The sequence below is a fragment of the Pinus tabuliformis genome, chromosome 4_2 (assembly GCF_031772625.1).
Source record: "Pinus tabuliformis cultivar Carrire ecotype Pingquan chromosome 4_2, CPIR1, whole genome shotgun sequence".
Classification (NCBI taxonomy): domain Eukaryota; kingdom Viridiplantae; phylum Streptophyta; class Pinopsida; order Pinales; family Pinaceae; genus Pinus; species Pinus tabuliformis.
In genome coordinates, this window is record NC_142304.1 from 427,353,354 (window position 1) to 427,373,938 (window position 20,585).

The window sequence follows — 20,585 nt, forward strand, 5'->3', positions numbered from 1 at the left end:
CTGCTCACTGAGAAACTGTCTCTCTTGGCCTTTGAAATGACTTTCCTACATTTGGAACTGAAACTTTGCTTTTCCCCACCAAAATCAAATTGCCTCTTAGAGGCTTGTGCGTAGCCCTTGTGCAACCTCTTTGTGGCTATCTCTGCCTCTCTCTGATGTACTCACTAGATCTGTAAAGTATTCCTCTAGCTTCACTATCCTTGCCCTTCTATGTCTCTGCTTCCCTTCTGAAGTTCGAACTCTTCCGGCTACTGCCTCTGGAAAATCGAACTCTCCAAGGAAATCGATCTTTGTGTGTGTCTAACTGGTGTGTTCTCCATCTACCCATTGACTTCTTATAATCTTATGTTGGACCTCCAAGAGCCAAGATTAAAACTTAATGAAGTGCCCAGACTATTTCCCAGTCGGTCTGCGTGAGTTTCTAGATGATTCACACCTTATCTCAATTAATTCTGATTAATTAACCCCTTTTCCTATGTTTAGACTTACGAAATAATTAAAAATAGGCTAATAATCTAATTGAGACACTTCTAGGTGGAATTTCCATAAATGATTTTTGGGTTATGGAGAACTCTTGTGTTTTCCTTCCCACAAAGTTTCGAGACTAGAACACTTTTGATGCTACAAAAACTTGCTACAACAATTGGAACTGATCTGACTGATCTCCTTGCTTTATTTGCACTGAACGCTGCCCCTCCTGATATGCAGGAGAATCAAACTCCACCTCTTGAATTTGGTGTCCCACTATCTCCTTTCGAGCTTTGTCCCTGGTTGGAACCCTTCTTTGCTTTGCAAGTCGCAATTGATAAGTCATACTTCCTTTGACCTCTGTCTCTAGCAACTGGAATTCGATCTGTTGCCAAGATCTCCATTTGGCTAACTCACACGAACTCCTCTGGCAATCTTGTATGACCATCTCTAGAAAGCTGAAAAATTTGCGAAACTAAAATAATCTAGAGACTACTGTTGGAAATATCCCTCCATTACCTGCTGGGTTTTCTCTCTGCTACTTGCACTCCTAGAGGAATTTGCAGATCTGCTCTTGTTTTCCTTTGGCTCTCACACTACTTGCTACCTCAATTGGACAACTCATTCAACCTTCCGAAAGTCCTCTAGAATCTGGCACAAGATTTGTTGCTCTTGAAGCTCGCACTGGTTGTCTGGCAAAACTGCTACGACCTACTACAACTAGAAATCTCATATTTCCTCCTAGAAACTGGATCTGGAAACCTTTATGAGAAATTCTGGAAATTTCTTTCTTTGTGTGCTATTCTCCTCCACTAGGCGCTGATTTTTGTGCTACAAAAACAACTGTGCCTAGATCTACTCAATCAACTCTTTGATTTTCTCATCGGAATCGCTTCCTGGCAATACCACTACCTGCTACACTGCTTGTTTGAACTTTTCTTGCACCTGCAACAAGAAATCGAACCCTCCTACCTAGCAATTCGAACTAGTGTTGCACGATCCTTCCCCCCCACCAAGGTTCCAAGTGCAGGATTGCGTCCCGTAGGGATCTGTGGGGAATCCTCTAGTAGAAACACAGATTCGAAAATTGGGTCCACTGTTCCACGTGAATGGATCGGTTCCTGGAAATCTGGAACTGCGCATGCCCGATCTGCGGTTCTAGATTTTCAAACCACAGTTTCAGACAATAATCTGCCTCAGATTTATGGCGGATCGGGCATGGATTCGAGGGCTGACGGGCTGTATGACGAAGGTCGACTTCTTTTTAATTTTAATTTTTACTTTTTGTGGCTTTAACTTGAGTTGGGGTGGTTTTAAGGTGAGTTAGGGATAGAATAGATGGGGATAAATGTCATTCCCTGATCTCTTTTCCTCACTCTTGCATCTTTGGATAGCTTGGAGAATGTGAAAATTTCACCACTGAAATCCTATTTCAGCAACTAGTGTTAATTTTTCTAATTGATAAATTAATTATATAGTTTATTGCTACGACAACATTGAATTAAACACACTGCAACCTTCACAAATAAAATTCTGTGGAAAATAATAGTGTTGGAATCTGATAAAATCTAGCACACACAAAAAATTAACACAATTATTTTTGCACAAATGACCCTGGAAAAGCCCAACTTGGGAAAACCGGTGCAGTAGCTGAGGGTTTTTATTATTATGCAATAGTGAAATTCTGAGTACAATCTAGATGCCTGAAACTAGAAGTCCACAGCAGGAAAATATGGCCGAAATTTTCTAAGGGAATTTCCCTTCCTCCACAAGTAACCTTGGCAATCCCGTTGCTTGCACTCGCGTAACTTCCTGTCCTCACGCTTCTGCCCATACTCGCATGTTTTCTCATACTTGGGTTTCTACCTATACTCGCGCAGTTGCCCGTACTTGAGCTTCTGCCTATACTCCCACGAAAGCCTGTACTTAGGCTTCTGCCTTCACTCACACTCGAGTTGCCTGCATTGGGAATAACTCGACCTCTTGTTGCTGCCTCTCCGGATCTGGAAATCTTCCTCTGGATCACTGTCCCTGCCAGTCACTGTCTCTGCGTTAATCTCTAGCTCTCTGACAACTGTTGTTGCCCTCTGGAAATCGATCTGCCAAGGAAATCAAATTTCTCAAGTGTCTTTGGTGTGTTCTCCAATTTCCCATCGACTTCTTATATTCCTCTGTTGGAGCACCAACGAGCAAGATTAAAACTTAATCAAGGGCTAAGATGATCATGAAGTCGATCTGTGTGAGTTTCTAGACTATTTTCACCTTGACTTAATTAATTATGATTAATTAACTAATTTTCCAAAGTTTAGACTTAGGAAACATTAAAAAAATAGGTTAATAATCTAATTCAATCATCTCTAGGTGGAATTCCTAGAAACAATTTCTGGGTTTTGGAGATCTCATGCATTCTACAAATCCACCAAATTTCATGGCTAGAACACATACGATGCTACAAAAACTAACACTCCCTCTTAGTGAGGACTATGTTCTGGTCCTGCATAGCTTGTCACAACAATTTGTCTCAGTGTCATCTCATGTCACGCTGCTAATGTCTAGCTACTGCTACCCGCCAACCACTGCGCAACTTTGATGTTGCATCTGTGTTGCTGCTGACACTACCATACTGCTGCCAACACCGCATCTGCATTGCAACTCCCTCTCATCTGTTGTTATTGCAACTGCAACTACTGCAACTAAGAAGCATTCGAAATATTGATTCAACTGTGTTCAGTGTGATGCATCTGTCTCCCGAGTCTTGACTGCTACAAGTATCTGCACTGTCTCTAAAGAATCTTCGCTACTGCCAACTTTGCATTGAGCCACCTGCTCTGTTGTCAACACTGCTCTGCGCTCCTCAGCATCTGATTGCTACTAGTCTGCAACTGTCACTCTGGTATTGATTACATCAACTGCCACTGATCCATCCTACTACTGAACACTGTGAGCCCCCGTAGTCAAGTAATGATCCATGAGGTGGACTTCGCAAGGACCCTGCCCAATCTCTGTAGCTCTTTGGGGCTACAGCACCAAGTCACCCCACCTCACTCCTGGAGGTATGTCTACGAACATAGGAAACTCAGATCTAATCATATTGCTACTACTACTGCTCTACTAATACTTCCACACTACTACTTCAATTCCTACAATAATGAGTTTGATCTCCCCAGATCCTGAAGCGCTAGCTTCCATAGAGCTGCTCCCTCTGAATCTACACTCCCTGTGAGTCTCGATTCCCTATGGGAAATATCTCTGCTCCCTCTTGGCAACTCACAGTGTCCTCCTGCACTGGAAATTGGACTACAATGCTCTGCACTGAGAATCTTCTAGCTGAGATTGCCACTGCATACTACAACTGGGCAATTCATACTACCTGTGTCATTGCAACTAGCTCTGCAACTGTCTCATGCGTACTAACTGCAACTAGATTTGCAGCTATAATCTAAGTTATTGACGACATTTGCTGACATTGAATCTGCTAGTATGATACTGTGGGCTCCTTAGCAAAGGTGATGGTCCCATTGCAACAATCTGTAACTGATTTTACTGATCTCCTTGTTGAAACTGTGTTGGACCTTCCCCATCTGACACACTAGAGTCTCATACTCCTCCTCGATCTGGTGCCCCACTATCTCATTTCAATCCTAGTTTGTGGTTGGGAACCTTCCTTTCTTTGCAACTCACACTTCTTTTGGCAACTGGAAGTCGATTTGCTGCCCAGATTTTCATTTTGGCTAACTCACGCGACCTCTTCTGGTGAGCTCATACGGTCATCCCTGCAGAGCTGCAAAAATCTAGAAACTCAAAAAACTAGGACATAAACCTTCCTCTTGTTGATTTGGTGTAGCATTGGATGTGCTCTAGCCATGAAAATTTGTGGAGAGGCTAAAGCACATGAGATCTCCAAGACCCAGAAATGGTTTGGGCAGATCCTACTCGGTTAAGGAGATATTAAAATAATTAATATTTTTAATGGAGTTCCTAAGTCTAAACTTAGGAAAAAAATATTAATGGGTATTAATATAAAACTGGGTTAGAAAGTTCCAAAGGACATGGATCAAGCCAAATCTAATCTTAGTCGTTGATTAGAAATGTAATCTCGACTGTTGAAGACCAATAGGAAAATTATAAGAGGAGGCTTGAGGGTCAGTTGGAGATACACCAAAGTGATCAGTCATTCGATTTTCTAGAGTGGGGTTTGCTAAGAGAATCGAATCAATGATCAGTTGCAACGAGGGGCAGTGAGTACAAGACAGAGAGGCAGAGATAGTGTCGAGAGACTAGCGCAGAAGCAGAGAGAGGCAGACGCAAAAGCCAATAGAGATAGCGCAGAGGCCAACATAGAGTGCAGAGGCCAGGAAGACCTGCGCCATCCACGAGAGGTTGATGGAGTGACGCAGAGAGGTAGAGAGGTTGCATAGAGCCTTAGAGAGCTGACGCAGGGGGTTTCCCGGCTAAGGCAGAGGCCAAGAGGGCTGACCCAGTGCTTCAGTTGTGCTAGAGAGGGTTTCGTGGGGCAGATTTTCTGAATATATGCTTCCGAATAGAGAGGTATTACTGTCGGATTATTTTCTCTGTCGAGTGAGCTGATTTGGCAACCCAGTTGTACTCAAATAGATTGCATAATAAAATAACCTTCAGAATTGCTACACCGGTTTTCCCAAGTTGGGTTTTTCCGGGGACAAGTTGTCCAAAAATAACGGTGTCACTTGTGTGTTTGCTATTTATTTTAGTTATTGCTTTGTGGATGGTTGAGATTGTATTGTGTTTATTTCGATATTTATGTGTTTAAATAACTTATTCATAATTAACAAGTAGGAGAAATAAACCAAAGAATACAGATAAAATTGTTAATGGGTAATACTTAGAAATTTCAACATGGTATTAGAGCGCAGCTGCAGATCACAGGGGAGCTAAAGGCACCAACTAAAGCAGAGAATTTGCAGCAGAAACAACTGTCGCAAGTGACAGAACCTGTTCCTTGCAAAAAGCGGCAGAGAAGGGTTGACAGAGAGGGACTGCGTCATTAGTTAGGGCCAGAGAGAGGCCAGCACAGAGGCTGAGGAGGGCAAAACAGGCCAACAAGATCCACGCAGGGACCTAGAGGGTTGACGCAGTTGGCTAGGGGAGCATTTTAACCAGTGACGGGATTGAGTAGAGCCTGGAGGCTCAGTCCTTCAGTTGTTGGGGTGTAGGAAGCTGTGGGCAGATTGCGAGGAGTGAAGTTGGTGGGGTGTTGTTGCTGCCGAGACAAAACAGTACCTAACGGGGCAAAACCAAGGTAGAAGGAGCCACTACCTAGGCAGATTTCTAGCCAAGAAATCCATATTAGTATTGCAGGTGCATAGGAGATTGAAGAGGTGCAACTCGACAATTGGCAGGCAGATTTCTAGGAGGGAAATCGAGACTCAGAGGGAGTCGAAGAGAGAACTTCGAGAAGGAAGTAGAGACTCGGAGGAGTCGAAAGGAAGATCAGAGAGATGGCCATGAATGGACTGAGGGATCAGGACAGGCTGTTAGGGGCGTCCAAATTTGTGGTTTGGAAGGCCAGGATCCTACCCATTCTAGATAGACATCGCATCAAGGCCTTCGTCTTGAGAACAGTGGTTATCCCAGTTGACCCGGCTGATAATGAAAAGTACGAAGAGGCAATGGCGTTCCTAATATTTTTAATGGAGTTCCTAAGTCTAAACTTAGGAAAAATAAAATATTAATGGGTAATTAATATAAAACTGGGTTAAAAAGTTTTAGACATGGATTAAGCCAAATCTAATCCTAGCCATTGATTAGAGATGTAATCTGGGTCGTTGAAGGACCAACAAAAAATGTATAAGAGGAGGCTTGAGTGTCAATTGGAGATACACTAAAGTGATCAGTCATTCGATTTTCTAGAGTAGGGTTTGCTAAGAGAAATTGAATCAGTGATCAGTTGCAGCGACGGGCAGTGAGTACGAGACAGAGCAGAGATAGTGCCGAGAGACCAACACAAAAGCAAAGAGAGGCAGACACAGAAGGCAACAAAGACAGTGCAGAGGTTGGGAGGGCCTGCCTCATCCACGCAGAGGCTGCTGGATGCAGAGAGCCAGAGATGCTGCGCAGAGCCTCAGAGAGCTGACATAGGGTGTTTTCAGGTTGACACAGAGGCTAGGAGGGCTGACGTAGTGCTTCAGTTGTGGTGGAGAGGGTTTCGTGGGGCAGATTTTCTGAATATTTGCTTCCGAATAGAGAGGCATTACTGCTGGATTATTTTCTCTGTCGGGTGAGCCGGTTTGGCACCCAGTTGTACTCAGATAGACTGCATAATAAAATAACCCTCAAAATTGTTACACCGGTTTTCCCAAGTTGGGTTTTTCCAGGGACAAGTTGACCAAAAATAACGGTGTCACTTGTGTGTTTGCTATTTCTTGCAGTTGTTGATCTATAGATGGCTGAGACTATGTTGTGTTTATTTCGATATTTATGTGTTTAAATAACTTGTTCGTAATTAACAAGTAGGAGAAATAAACCAAAGAATACAGATAAAATTTCTAATGGGTAATACTTAGAAATGTCAACATGGTATCAGAGTGTGGTTGCAGATCACGAGAGAGCTGAAGGCACCAGCTGAAGCAAAGCATTTGCAGCAGAAACAACTGTCCCAAGTGACAGAAGATGTTCCTTGCAAAAAGCGATAGAGAAGGGTTGACGTAGAGGGACTATGTCATCAATTAGGGCTAGAGAGAGGCTAGCGCAGAGGCTGAGGAGGGCAGAAAAGGCTCATGAAGAGCCACGCAGAGACCAGGAGGGTTGACACAATTGGCCAACGGAGCATTTCAGCCAGTGCCAGGATTGCGCAGAGCCTAGAGGCTCAGTCCTTTAGTTGCTGGGGCATAGGAAGCTGTGGGCAGATTGCGGGGAGTGAAGCTGGTGGGGTGTTGTTGCTGCTGAGACAGAACAGTACCTAACGAGGCAAAACCAAGGTAGAGGCAGTCGCTACCTAGGCAAATAACTAGCCAAGAAATGCAGATCAGTGTTGCAGGTGCGTAGGAGATTGGAGAGGTGCGACTCGACGATTGGTAGGCATATTTCTAGGAGGGAAATCGAGACTCAGAGGGAGTCGGAGAGAGAACTTCGAGAGGGAAGTAGAGACTTGGAGGAGTCGAAAGGAAGAGTAGAGAGATGGCCATGAATGGACTAAGGGATCAGGACAAGCTGGATGAAGCATCCAACTTTGTGGTCTGGAAGGCTAGGATCCTGTGCATTCTAGATAGACATCACATTAAGGCCTTTGCCTTGAGAACAGTGGCTATCCCAATTGACCTGGTTGATAATGAAAAGTACGAGGAGGCAATGGCCAAGGCGAAATGCATCATCCTTGATGGCGTCAAGGATCATGTGGTCCAGCATATTGCCTAGAAGGATACGGCAAAGGAAATGTGGGACATCTTGAAGACGTTGTCCCAGAATACTTCTGTGCAGAGAAAGATGTTACTTGAGAGTCAACTGCGTTTATACCAGATGCAGAAGGGGGAGAAAATAGATCACTTTCTCGGTAGGTTGAAGGAGATCTAGAACCAATTGACTTCCATAGGGGCCATGTCAGATTAGGAGTTGATGGTGAGGACCGCTCTAAATGCAGTCCTCGAGGAGTGGGAGACATTTTTCCAGAGCATTTTAGGCAGGCGAATCTTTCAGACTGGGAAAAATTGGGGGCAGTGCTTCGCCAAGAAGAGATCAGACGACTAAGCAAGACGGGAAGTAGCAACAAAGGAGTCTAGATCAAGAAGGAAGAGGAAGAGGATGCAACTTTGGCATCTGCGGGGAAGCAGTAGAAGTGGAAGAAAAAGGACCTCTCCAAGATTAGGTGCTTCAACTGTGGGGAACTGGGTCATTATGCGAACCAGTGTTCGAGGAAGAAGAATAAGGGAGAGGTGTCTGACTCCAAGGCAGTGCCAACGAAGGCGGAAAAGGAGGTAGAGGAGGATGACCCTAAGTCTAAACTTCGGGAAAATAAAATATTAAAATATTAATGTGTATTAATATAAAACTGTGTTAGAATGATCCAAAAGTCGTGGATCAAGCCAAATTTAATCTTAGCCATTGATTAGGAACTTAATCTCGGCCTTTGATTTGTCAACGAGAAAAGTATAAGAGGAGGCTTGAGGGTCACTTGGAGAATATACTGAGGGAGACCAATCAGTTCAATTTTTGGAGCGGGGTAGGCTGAGAAATTGAACCAGTGGTCTGGAGAGCAGTCAGGAGACAGCAAGTACGGAACAGAGAGACGGGAGATCAACACAGAGGCAGAAAAGGCATACGCAGGGCCAGAGGAAGCCACGCAGAGGCAACAGAGATTGCGCAGAGCCAGCATTATCCACGCAGAGGTTGCAGGAGTGATGCAGAAGGCCAGAGAGGCTACGCAGAGTCTCAACAGGCTGACGCGGGCCACACAGAGGTCAGCATGGATGATGCTGGGTTTAGAAGAAGTGTTGGAGAATTTGTCTATATATGGGTAAACCAGTTTGGCACCCTGTTATACTAAAAAATTGCTGAATAATAAAATCCTCCCTTGGGTTTTTCCGGGGACATTAGTCCAAAATATCTGTGTCAATGTGTTAATTCTTGTTCATATATTTGTTTTTGTATTACAATGTGATATCTGCAGCAGTATTTATTTTAATGTTTATTGAAGTGATTTTATGAATAACTTGTGGTGGAATAAGTAGGAAAAGTAAATCAGTTACTGCAGTGATAGAATTTTCACACTCCCAAGTCTGATGGATGAGGGTATGGGGGTTGTAATGGGCATTGGCTTGTTATCAGAGTTGCTTAAAACCTACAGAGAGCCTGATTGCGTGAACCTGGAAGGGGTGTATGAGCGAGGAATACTCCTAGCATCCAATGTCAAAAGAAGGAAACTCTACATGGATCTTGGGTTGCTCCTCTAGATTTGCGGGGGTAGCCTAATGGGTGTTAGGCGCCCTATGTTGGAATCGTTTGGAGCTTATCTCTCTGATAATATGAGAATGTGTGGCTTAATGTATGAAATTTTGGCTTCGAATTGGTCTTGATGAGAATGGGTTGACTCCCAAAGGGAGAGGCTGAGGAGAAAACCGAAGCCTCACCATACTATTCGCTTATTCATTCTGGGACTCTATGATATGAAGGATCAATAGGGAAGAATGAGGTAATCGACTTGGTCATCCTAAACCAGGCCATTGTGTGCAAGAGTTTAGATATGTGGCTGAAAATATTCCTGATGAAAAGGGCTAAGCATCTTTGGTCCTTCTATCAAAAGAAAATAGAGGGAGCCTCCTAAGTGCTTATAAAGGTAATGATAGTGTCCTCAGATCTTATAGCATAGGGGACATCGAAAGATGAGGTGCATCTCCATCTCTAGCTCTTGAAGGTGGCACCCGTGGCAGATCCTATTAGATCGTGGTATATCATGCTCTATCTATGTGAAGTTGATGGGAGACAACCTAGAGTTGTCCCAAAGTGTAGATGAGTGAGTGCATCTAATATTTGCACGTATATGGGAGGTAGACAATGATGCTATTTCACAAATACAGAAAGTTCTCTAAGTAGGACATCTTTGGGCTCAGGTCTATTGGGGGGGAGGTCTAGGTGACCTGAATGTATAATCTGTAGATACCCTCTTTGATAACCTGGTTCAATCCCTGTCTAATCAATAAGAGATAGCATGGCACATCAAGGGAGAATTTGAATGGGTGAAAGCTCTCTGGAAAGAGATATATCGACTGAAGAAGTTGAGATGCCTCTGAGAACCAACCTTGTGTCCAACCTAAAGAAGGATCTAGAGCAAGGGCCTTCGAGGACCAAAGTGCAAGATAGGGATGTTAGTTTTTGTACCATCGGACAAGTTTTCTAGTCTCAACTTTGGTCAAAGAGGCTAAGGAACACAAGATATCCAAAACGCAGAGAAAGTTTTACGATAAAACACCTAGAGATGGCTCAATTAAGTTAATTAATCAATAATTAATTGTTTCCTAAGTCTAACCTAGGAAAAGTGATTAATTAACAACAATTAATTGCGAAAGGTGAGAATTCTCTACAAACTTACATGGATCGAGTTAGAGATGATCTTATCTGTTGATGGGGATCTAATCATGGTTGTTGGTTCACCAATGGGAGATTATAAGAGCAACTCGATGAGGATGGAGAAGATACACCAATGATCAAGGCAAATCGAATTTCTCAGAGAGCAGAGAACAGCAAGAGAAGAATTCAAGCTAGTGATCAGTAGCAGAGATTGAGGAGCAGCGGTAGAGAGATTCCGAAGGAGGTTTCTAGTGTTAGAAGAGTCAGCCAGAGGAGGTTAAAGTTATTCCACAAGAGGCTACGTCAAGGCTTGCACAGAGCCTCAAGGAGGCTGAGGAGGAGGTCGATTCAGTTGTTGGACGTTGAGATTTTCATCAGGAGGCCAAGCAAGCAATTTCCGGAAGCAACAGTAGGCAAAACGTGTTGATCAGAGGAAAATTTCAGTAGTGCGAGTTACAGACTGCGTAGAGGCAGTCTGAAGGCCTACTCAGGGGTCCTGAGAGCCAATCTCAAGTGGCCAGATTGTTTCCATACTTCTTGTGGAGAGAGAAATTCTTTCATATGATTTTGCTAGTGATTTCTTAGGAGAGGATTGCCAGTTTGGCATCTAGATTTGTACTCAATGAAACCTTCATGCGTTGCACTAGTTTTCCCACATTGGGTTTTTCCAGGGACATTTGTCCAAAAATAACGGTGTCATTTTTATTGTGTGGGCTCTGTATTTATTGGTTTCAGTATTTTATTTTCCACAACGTTTTTATGGTGAAAATTGCAGTTGTGATTTTATTCGTTATTTGTCATAGAAAATAAACTGCGCTTAATAATAATTAGTTATAAGAATAATTTATAGTTGCTGCAATAGAGTTGAAAATTTCACATGGTATCAAAGCAGTGGTTAAGACAGATTAGAAGCACAAAATCGAGAAGGAAATTTGTGCAAGTTCAGAGGGAGTTCTACAGCACAATTTTTGGGTCTGTGTAGAGGGCCAGGCAGGCAATTTGAATTGTTGGGAAGAGGGTTCGGTTTTCAGTTGCAGGTGCAAGAAAAGTTCGAACAAGCCAACAACAATTCCAGTAGGCAGTGGTGTTGCCGGGAAGCAATTCCGGTGAGCAGATCAGTCAGTTTGTTGAGAAGATCTGGATGTAGTGATTTTGCAACAGTTTTGCAGTAGCAGAATCGGCGTTGGGCAAGGAAGAGAACGACACACACAAAGGAATTTCTCAGAGGGTTTCCAAATCTAGTTGTTAAGAGGAAATCCATGATTTTTAGTTATAGTAGGTCGTAGCAGTTTTGCTAGTTAGCCAGTGCGAGCTTCAGGAGCAGCAAATTGTGTGTCAGGTTCCGAAGGACTTTCGGAAGGTTGAACGAGTTACCTAGTTGAGGTAGCAGGCAGAGTGAATACTGGAGAAGGGACTTTTGCAAGCAGACAGAGGTAGATTTGCGCATTCCAGAAGGGAGTGTGAGTAGCAGAAGGAAGGCCAAGTAGGAAAGAGAAGGAGATTTCCAGATCTAGTCTCAAGCTTATTTGAGTTTCTCAGATTTTGCAGCTTTCTAGAGATGGTCGTACGAGATTGCTAGAATAGGTCGTGTGAGTTAGCCATAACGCAGATCTAGGCAGCATATCGACTTCCAGTTTTCTGGGACAGGTGTCGGAGGATGTGCAAGCTTTCAAGTACGAGTTGAATAGCGAAGCAGTTTCCCAATAAGGGAAAAGGCTCAATAGGAGATAATAAGGCACTAGATCACGTGGAGGTGGAGCTTGATACTTCAGTGTGTCAAGATGAGCAGGGTTCAATGCAAATGCAGCAAGGAGACCAATTAGATCAATTCTAGTTGTTGCGACAGGACCATCACCTTTCCTACGGCAGTCCACAGTATCATAGTAGCAGGTTTAGTGTTAGCAGGATGCAATCAAGACATTTGCATAACTAGTTGTATTCAGTACTCGAAAGATAGTTGTAGTGACATGGGCAGTGTGAATTGCCCAGTTGCAAGATGTAGGTGCAATTCTAGCCAGAAGATTCCCAACGCAAAACTATGCAATCCAATTCTAGTGCATGAGGACAACACGAGTTGCCAGGAGGTTGCAAAGAGATTTCCCATAGGGAGATTGAAACCCAGAGGGAGTAGCCCTGTGGAAGCTAGCGCTTCAAGATTTGGGGAGATCAGACTCGTTATTGCAATAGTGCAAAGATAGTAGTAGCAACAATATTTGTAGGTTAGAGTTCTCAGAGTTGCAGAGATTTGGGCAGGGTCCAAGGAAGGTTGCATGGGATAGGTGTTTCTTCTTAGATCGTTACCTTGGCTACAAGTGCCCACAGTATACAGTAGTAGATGGTTTAGTGTCAGTTAGTGTAGTTAGATCTTGAGGGAGAGTTACAGTACTAGTTGTAGTCAGATGCTGAGGAGCGTAGAGCAGTTGTAGTGCAGGCATTTACTCAGTGGAGACTAGTAGCAGTCAGAGACTCAAGAGATAGTTGCAGAGCCAGTGCAGAGACACAGTTGATTCAGAGTTTGTTCTCAGTTGCAATAGTTGTAGTAGCAGCATGAGATCGGTTGCAACGCAAAGCAATGTTGGCAGTAGTACAGATTGTGCAGTGCAGTGTTAGCAACAACATAGATGCAGGGTTGGTTTAGCTCAGAGTGGCAGATGAATCAAAGTTTCGCAGTGGCACGGTGGACAGTGGTAGATTTTCACAGTTGTCAGACATCAACAGCATGTGTGGAAAATGTTATGGAGATAGAGTGAGAGAACACCTTCATCGCCAAGAGGGAGTTTTAGTTTTTGTAGCATCAAACAGATGCTCTAGTCTCGACTTTGGTCTGAGAGGCTAAGGAACACAAGATCTCCAAAATCCAAAAAACGTTTCAGGAGAAAACACCTAGAGATGGCTCAATTAAGTTAATTAATCAATAATTAAATGTTTCCTAAGTCTAACTTAGGAACATAAATTAATTAACAACAATTAATTGAGAAAGATGAGTATTCTCCAGAAACTCACATGGATCAAGTTAGAGATGATCTTAGTCGTTGATGGGGATCTAATCATGGCCATTCGTTCATCAACGAGAGCTTATAAGTGCAACTTGATGGGGATGGAGAAGATACACCAGTGATTAAGGCAGACTGAATTTGTCAGAGAGTAGAGAGTAGCTAGAGAAGAATTTGAGCCAGTGATCAGTAGTAGAGGTTGAGGAGCAGTAGTAGAGAGATTCCGGAGGAGGTTTCCAGTGCCAAAAGAGTCAACCAGAGGAGGTCAAAGTTATTCCACAGGAGGCAGTTCGATTAAGCCAAGGAGGAAATCGATTGAGTTGTTGGAGGTCGGGATTTTCATCAGGAGGCCAAGCGAGTCATTTCCAGAGGCAGCAGCAGACAGGACATCTTTATCATAGGCAAATTTCAAGAGTGCGAGTTACAGGCTGCGTAGAGGCCTGTGCAGGGGTCCTAGAGAGCCAAGCTCGAGTGGTTGCCAGATTGCTTGTGGAGAGAGAAATTCTCTCAGATAATTTTTCCAGTGATTTCTCAAGAGAGGATTGCGAGTTTGGCGTCCAGATTTGTACTCAGAATTTTCCCTGTTGAATAATAATAATAAAACCCTCATCTGTTGCACCAGTTTTCCCACATTGGTTTTTTCCGGGGACATTTGTCCAAAAATAACAGTGTCATTTTTATTGTGTGTTCGCTCTATATTTCATAGTTCCAGTATTTTATTTTCCACAGCGTTTTTTATGATGAAAATTGCAGTTGTGATTTTATTTGTTATTTGCCATAGCAAATAAACTGCACTTAATAATAATCAGTCAAAAGAATAATTTCCAGTTGCTGCAATAGAGTTGAAAACTTCACAAGGGATACCTCTGTCTCCCTGTGGTGGGGTCTCTGACAGATAGGACGAGGACCAAAGTGCAAGATAGGGATACCTTTCTCTTCCAGTGGTAGGGTCTCCAAGAGATAGGACTCTTAGTTCTTGGTAATATAGCTTGGAATGATGATAACATATCACCAAGCTCCATGTGACAGCTTCACACCATCGTGCACTTATTTTATGTTTTCCCTGGACATAAAGCGGTGCAGTTTTTTTCTTTTTTCTTTTTTGAAAATGCTAAACTTGGTTGTCTAGTATATCCATTAAACTATGGTATGTCATTGAAAAATTGTCTTCTTCAAATTTGATTTTTAAAGACATATTAGTAAGATACAAAAGATACTTCAGTCTCCAAGTAAACCCAATGGCAATGCATAAATGATAAGATTATTATATTTTAATTCTTCAAACTTAAAATTTATTTCCTTTTTTTGGGCTGGTATGCAGATAATATAGCGTAACAAGTTGCCTAGTGATCCTATTCTTGGTGAAGGAAAAATGCACAAGATCATTAGATTTCGATTCTTCAAACTTACAATTTATTTCCTTTTTTGGGGCTGTTATGCAGATAATATACCGTATCAAGCTGCCTGGTAATCCTATTCTTGGTGAGGGGAAGCCAGAAAATCAGAATCATGCCATTATTTTCACTCGTGGAGAAGCTCTTCAAACAATTGATATGAACCAGGTATGCTTAGCTTCCCTATAATTATCAGATATTAAATATGTTATTGCTTACTCAATGGATACTAAGTTCTAATTCTTCAACGTATTGAAGGACAACTATCTAGAAGAAGCATTCAAAATGCGAAACTTGCTGGAAGAATTTCTTAAGAAACATGGTGTACGATGTCCAACAATACTTGGCCTTAGAGAACATATTTTTACGGGCAGGTGAGTCTCTTATGATGTCAATATTACAGTTTCATAGGCTGAAGCTTTTTTTATATTTCAAGATTCAAATCGAAGGGAGTTTAACTGGATGTGGAACAATAGAATCTGTTTCACAGTATGTTGAGGATTTCCTCAATTCAATTTAACTGTATCAGACAATACAATTATATAGCTAGGAACTTAAATTAGAAATTGCTCGATTGATTTTCTGTAGAACCTGCCAGATTCAATAATATGTTCTCTTTCTTGTGATTGGTGCAGTGTTTCATCACTTGCTTGGTTCATGTCAAATCAAGAAACTAGTTTTGTTACCATTGGACAACGATTGCTAGCAAGCCCGCTTAAGTAAGCTCTCTAAAAATTTGTTGTGATTAATTCCTTAATTTTTTATTATTAATGAGAGGTTGAGGACTGAATGTTTCATCCGCAACCTGATAAAGCAATTTGACTGTTTTTGAAAATGATACTTCATAAAGTAAAACGTTAATGAATATAGTGAGAATTACAGTGCATTTTGTTACAGCATCTTATAATGTTTTGCTATCATGTTTGCTGATGGTCGACTAGAATTTTGTGGGTATTAATGTGATCTTTTTCTTGATATTGTAATGTATGTTTTTTCTTTCATATCATTGTCTAAACATTGCTAGGGAACATCAAGCGAAGGGATATAGAAGTGGGAGAGGGAGGAGATGGTGACAGTTAAAAGTTTTATTTCTCTAATACTGTTGAGATTTGGAAGGGTCCTTTTCTTTTAGTTTTCTTGCATTTGGTGGGACTTGTTTTTTATGCTGATTGCATCAATGTTGTAGTCCCATGGGAGTAAAGATGGATCGTTCAATAGTGCCTTGGAGGGAGCATTCCGAGGAAAGACCACTTTGATTTTCCATGTTTTTGCTGAGTAATTCTTCTTTGTCTGAATTTTCTTCAGAGCCCTATCTTTTGATCCTTACTGAACTATTTCCCAGTCAGTTTTTGTAACATTGGTCAGAAGCAGTGCAATCTATGACCATGAAATGAGCATACTTAAAAATTTTGTATAGGTAGTGGAAGAGGTCAAAATGGAAGTTGAAGTGCTGGAAGATGAAATGTCTATGTAACCGATGTATATTGTAATTAATTTTGCATCTGACATTCTTATCTTCTTACAAGCAACCTGTGTAAATGGTAAGGTCTCAACTAATATTATGTAGTTAGGTGTTGTAACTGTACTTGAAGCTAATAAAAAATTGAAGGGTGTGTTTGCACTCTGTAATTGTGTTTCTTTGTGATGCTATTTACTTTGTATGGAATGCTTCTTGAATTGTTGAGTACCATTATTGGATACATGTTCTCTGTATGATCTTGCCTTGAATGAGGAAATGATAGGATAGCTATTGTAATGCCAACTCATACAATTTGAGTCTCTTTTTCTTCTTTTATGAGGCTGGTGCATTTCTTCTCCTATACAACTAGTTATATGGCTTTTCTTGTTCTAATTTGGTTGTACAGCCTAACTTTTTCTGCTGTATGGCTTGTTTTTTGGCCTGTTTTTCTATTGTACGGCCTGTTTTTCTACTGCAATGCCTGCTTTTCTGGCCTGTATTTTCTGCTGTGTAGCCTACATTTTTTGACATGCTCTATTCTGCTGTATACTGTACAATTCTGTTGTACGAAATTTATGCTACACAGACACTGGCCTCTGTAACATGTAGGGCTGTTATGACTACCTGTCCTTGCTATATCACCTGTCCTTTACACTCCTTCCACTGCTCTGTCTTCAAATTTCACAAGTATGGACTCCTGCAAAACCATATTAGCATTGTAATCTGGATTCTCGATGCGTCTTCCTTTGATGAGAGCTAGTTCATACCGATTATAGGATTGCAACTAACTGCTAGATGAGATTGTATGCACGCTTATTCATATTTTCTTTATTACTCATTTCCTCTTTTTGTCCGTTTAGGGTGCGCTTTCATTATGGACATCCTGATGTATTTGATAGATTGTTTCACCTCACAAGAGGTGGGATAAGCAAAGCTTCAAAAGTTATCAACTTAAGTGAGGACATTTTTGCAGGTAGGTATTCTGTTATTTTTTAATTTTTACTGTGCCCTTGATATTTATTTACATTTATGTATTATGATTTAGTTACATATTTGTATGTGGAGGGATGTGTATGAAAGGCTTCCCTATTATTACATTGATATATTGCTGCATTAAATTTTGAATAACAGATGTATAGATATATAAATATATATATAATACTATCATTATCCTTTTCCTTATAGGATTCAATTCTACGTTACGGCAAGGAAATATAACTCATCATGAATACATGCAAGTTGGTAAAGGTCGTGATGTGGGACTCAATCAAATATCACAATTTGAGGCAAAGGTGGCAAATGGGAATGGTGAACAGACTTTGAGTCGTGATATTTATCGACTTGGTCACCGCTTTGACTTTTTCCGGATGATGTCCTGCTATTTTACTACCGTTGGGTTTTATTTCAGTTCCATGGTAGGGATAAATTGCACTCTTCTTTTCCCCTATTTCTAAAAGTTTTTGTTTTGTCATTTGAGTGTGGTTTTCCATCCTCATTTTAAATCTCAAGAGCATGCATCATTGATTGGTTTGTGGTTTAAATAATAGGAATTATCTGGCAGATTAGCATGATTCAGCACTCTCATGAAAAAAACTTCTGGTATATGTATTGCAGGTGACTGTACTTACAGTGTATATTTTTCTGTATGGTCGATTGTATTTGGTTTTGAGTGGACTTGAAACGGCAATGTTACGTGAAGCTGCTATACAACACAATTCTGCTCTGGAAGCAGCCCTTGCTTCACAATCATTTGTCCAGCTTGGTTTGTTAATGGCCTTACCTATGGTGATGGAGATTGGCCTAGAACGAGGATTCCGCAAAGCCTTAAGTGACTTTGTGATCATGCAGCTGCAGATGGCATCAGTTTTCTTTACTTTCTCTCTTGGGACAAAGGTACATTATTATGGCCGCACATTACTTCATGGTGGAGCAAAATACAGAGCTACTGGGCGTGGATTTGTTGTCTATCATGCTAAGTTTGCAGATAACTACCGCTTCTATTCACGCAGCCACTTTGTCAAAGGACTCGAGTTGATGTTGCTCTTGATTGTGTACACTGTCTATAGCCAGTCACATCGTAAGACTGTTCTCTATATCTTAATCACTTATTCCATGTGGTTTATGGTTGGGGCATGGCTATTTGCTCCTTTCCTGTTCAATCCTTCTGGATTCGAGTGGCAAAAAATTGTGGATGACTGGACAGATTGGAACAAGTGGATCAACAATCGAGGAGGTATTGGTGTGCTACAGCAAAAGAGCTGGGAATCCTGGTGGGATGAGGAACAGGATCATCTCAAGCATTCAGGATTGCGGGGACGGATTTTGGAGATATTGTTATCACTTAGATTTTTCCTCTATCAGTATGGATTGGTTTATCACCTAAATATTGCACATGAACACAGGAGTGTTCTGGTATGGTTTGTACATCCTCTTATAAGCTACCATTATTGATAAAGTATGTTTCATCATTTATTGGAGTGAGCATGATGGGACATGTTTTTTGAGAATCTAATGTTTGCCTTACCAACAAACTGCAGGTATATGGGCTATCTTGGCTTGTCATTGCAATCGTTTTATTGGTATTGAAGGTAATCCTCCTGCTTTTAACATTTTTGTTTAATCTTACAAGTTGGGAAGAGAGTAATTTCCAAATTTGATTTTTCTGTATGGACTGTGTTCTTATTTTCCTTATTTACAAAAAAACATTGCCATAAATTAATGAGCCATGGCCCTTGTTCCAAATTGCTTGAATTGGGTTTTAATATATCTTCTGGAAAATCTTTCTTGCATACCACTTATTTCAATTTTTGCATCCGCAGGTTGTATCCATGGGAAGGCGGAGGTTCAGTGCAGATTTTCAGCTCATGTTCCGGCTTCTGAAGGGGCTTCTTTTCATTGGTTTCTTATCAGTTCTCATTATTCTCATAGTTGTCTTTGGCTTAACCATAGCAGACTTGTTTGTATGTTTCCTTGCATTCATGCCTACTGGATGGGCTTTCCTGCAGGTAGTTAGCATTGATGTTGTGCTCTTTATCCGTCAGTTATTTCTAGTTGGGAATAGAAATTGGTAGTAGTTTATGCTTATGCTGAGTTCAAGATCTGGATTTTGTTTGTGTAGATTGCACTGGCCTGCAGGCCTCTATTTCAGTGCTGTGGACTTTGGGATTCTGTCCGTGCCCTTGCTCGTAGTTATGAGTATGTAATGGGACTCCATCTTTTCACACCAGTTGCTATATTGGCTTGGTTTCCATTTGTATCGGAGTTCCAGAGTCGTTTGCTCTTCAACCAGGCCTTCAGTAGAGGCTTGCAAATTTCACGTATTCTCACTGGTAGGAAATAAGATTGACCTTCTATAAGCAGAGTAATACACTACTCTCTCGTGCATGTTCATCTGGAAAGATCCCATGTATTACGTGGACGTGATGTTTCAGCCTTAGTGTCCACCAAGGTCAGGATTGATCTTCTAAAAGCATGCTAATACACTACTCTCTCGTGTAGGTTCATCTTGTAAAATCCCATGTATTATGTGGACATGGCTTTTCACCTAAGTGTCCAGCCAAGTTGAGAAATCTATAGATGGTCAAGTGTAACATTCTTCTTATTTAAGGAGAGTAGTATCTTCGCATTATTTCCAAATTCCTGTTTTAACAACGATCATGACATGGAATTACATAATGTTGCAGCCCCTGTGATCTTTATAGTGGTGGATGTGCGAGATCACGTGCAATTGATTTTATTTGATTTGAGCAATTCCCATCCTACATTTATATGAAATACAACAATATTTATGTGGTAATGAAGGTAGCGAAGTAAGTGGTGAAAGGGTAAGTGATGAAGTTGCATATGTATAGTTTGAGCAACTGAGGTGACCGCTGAAATCGTTTTCCCATTGTGAAATCATGGATCTGAAACATTATTTTTAACTTGTGACCATTTAACATCTTGTAAATATTGGAATTGGAAATATCATATTGGTCTTATAGTAAATTAGTTTGTCTTCAATGTGAAAAATATGCAAGCAAACTCAAATATCCAGACGTTATTGGTCCACCTTATTTCTACATCTAATAGAAATTCATTTTTTATTTTTTTTATCTTTACTTTTTATATTAATTGATTTTTTTACAGTAAACTTCAGACACAATTTTTTCCATTTTATTTTATTAATTTTAAATACATACTTATGCAGCACGGACAGGAATACAAATTCATTTTTTTGCATTAATTTATTTT

The 20,585-nt window shown here is 41.1% G+C and overlaps 1 protein-coding gene across 1 annotated transcript in view; it reads left to right on the forward strand.

Annotated features, from left to right (window-relative positions):
• The window catches only part of LOC149169784 (callose synthase 3-like), a 392,932-nt gene extending 372,593 nt beyond the window's left edge, over positions 1–20,339 (forward strand). Inside the window, exons 34-42 of the mRNA XM_089428814.1 lie at positions 14,942–15,061; positions 15,152–15,267; positions 15,529–15,612; positions 17,213–17,325; positions 17,538–17,767; positions 17,967–18,764; positions 18,890–18,940; positions 19,172–19,357; positions 19,471–20,339. Of these exons, the coding sequence (XP_089284940.1) occupies positions 14,942–15,061; positions 15,152–15,267; positions 15,529–15,612; positions 17,213–17,325; positions 17,538–17,767; positions 17,967–18,764; positions 18,890–18,940; positions 19,172–19,357; positions 19,471–19,692 (1,920 nt within the window). The 3' untranslated portion in view covers positions 19,693–20,339. The remainder of the gene's footprint in view (positions 1–14,941; positions 15,062–15,151; positions 15,268–15,528; positions 15,613–17,212; positions 17,326–17,537; positions 17,768–17,966; positions 18,765–18,889; positions 18,941–19,171; positions 19,358–19,470) is intronic.
• Positions 20,340–20,585: the final 246 nt, after the last annotated feature.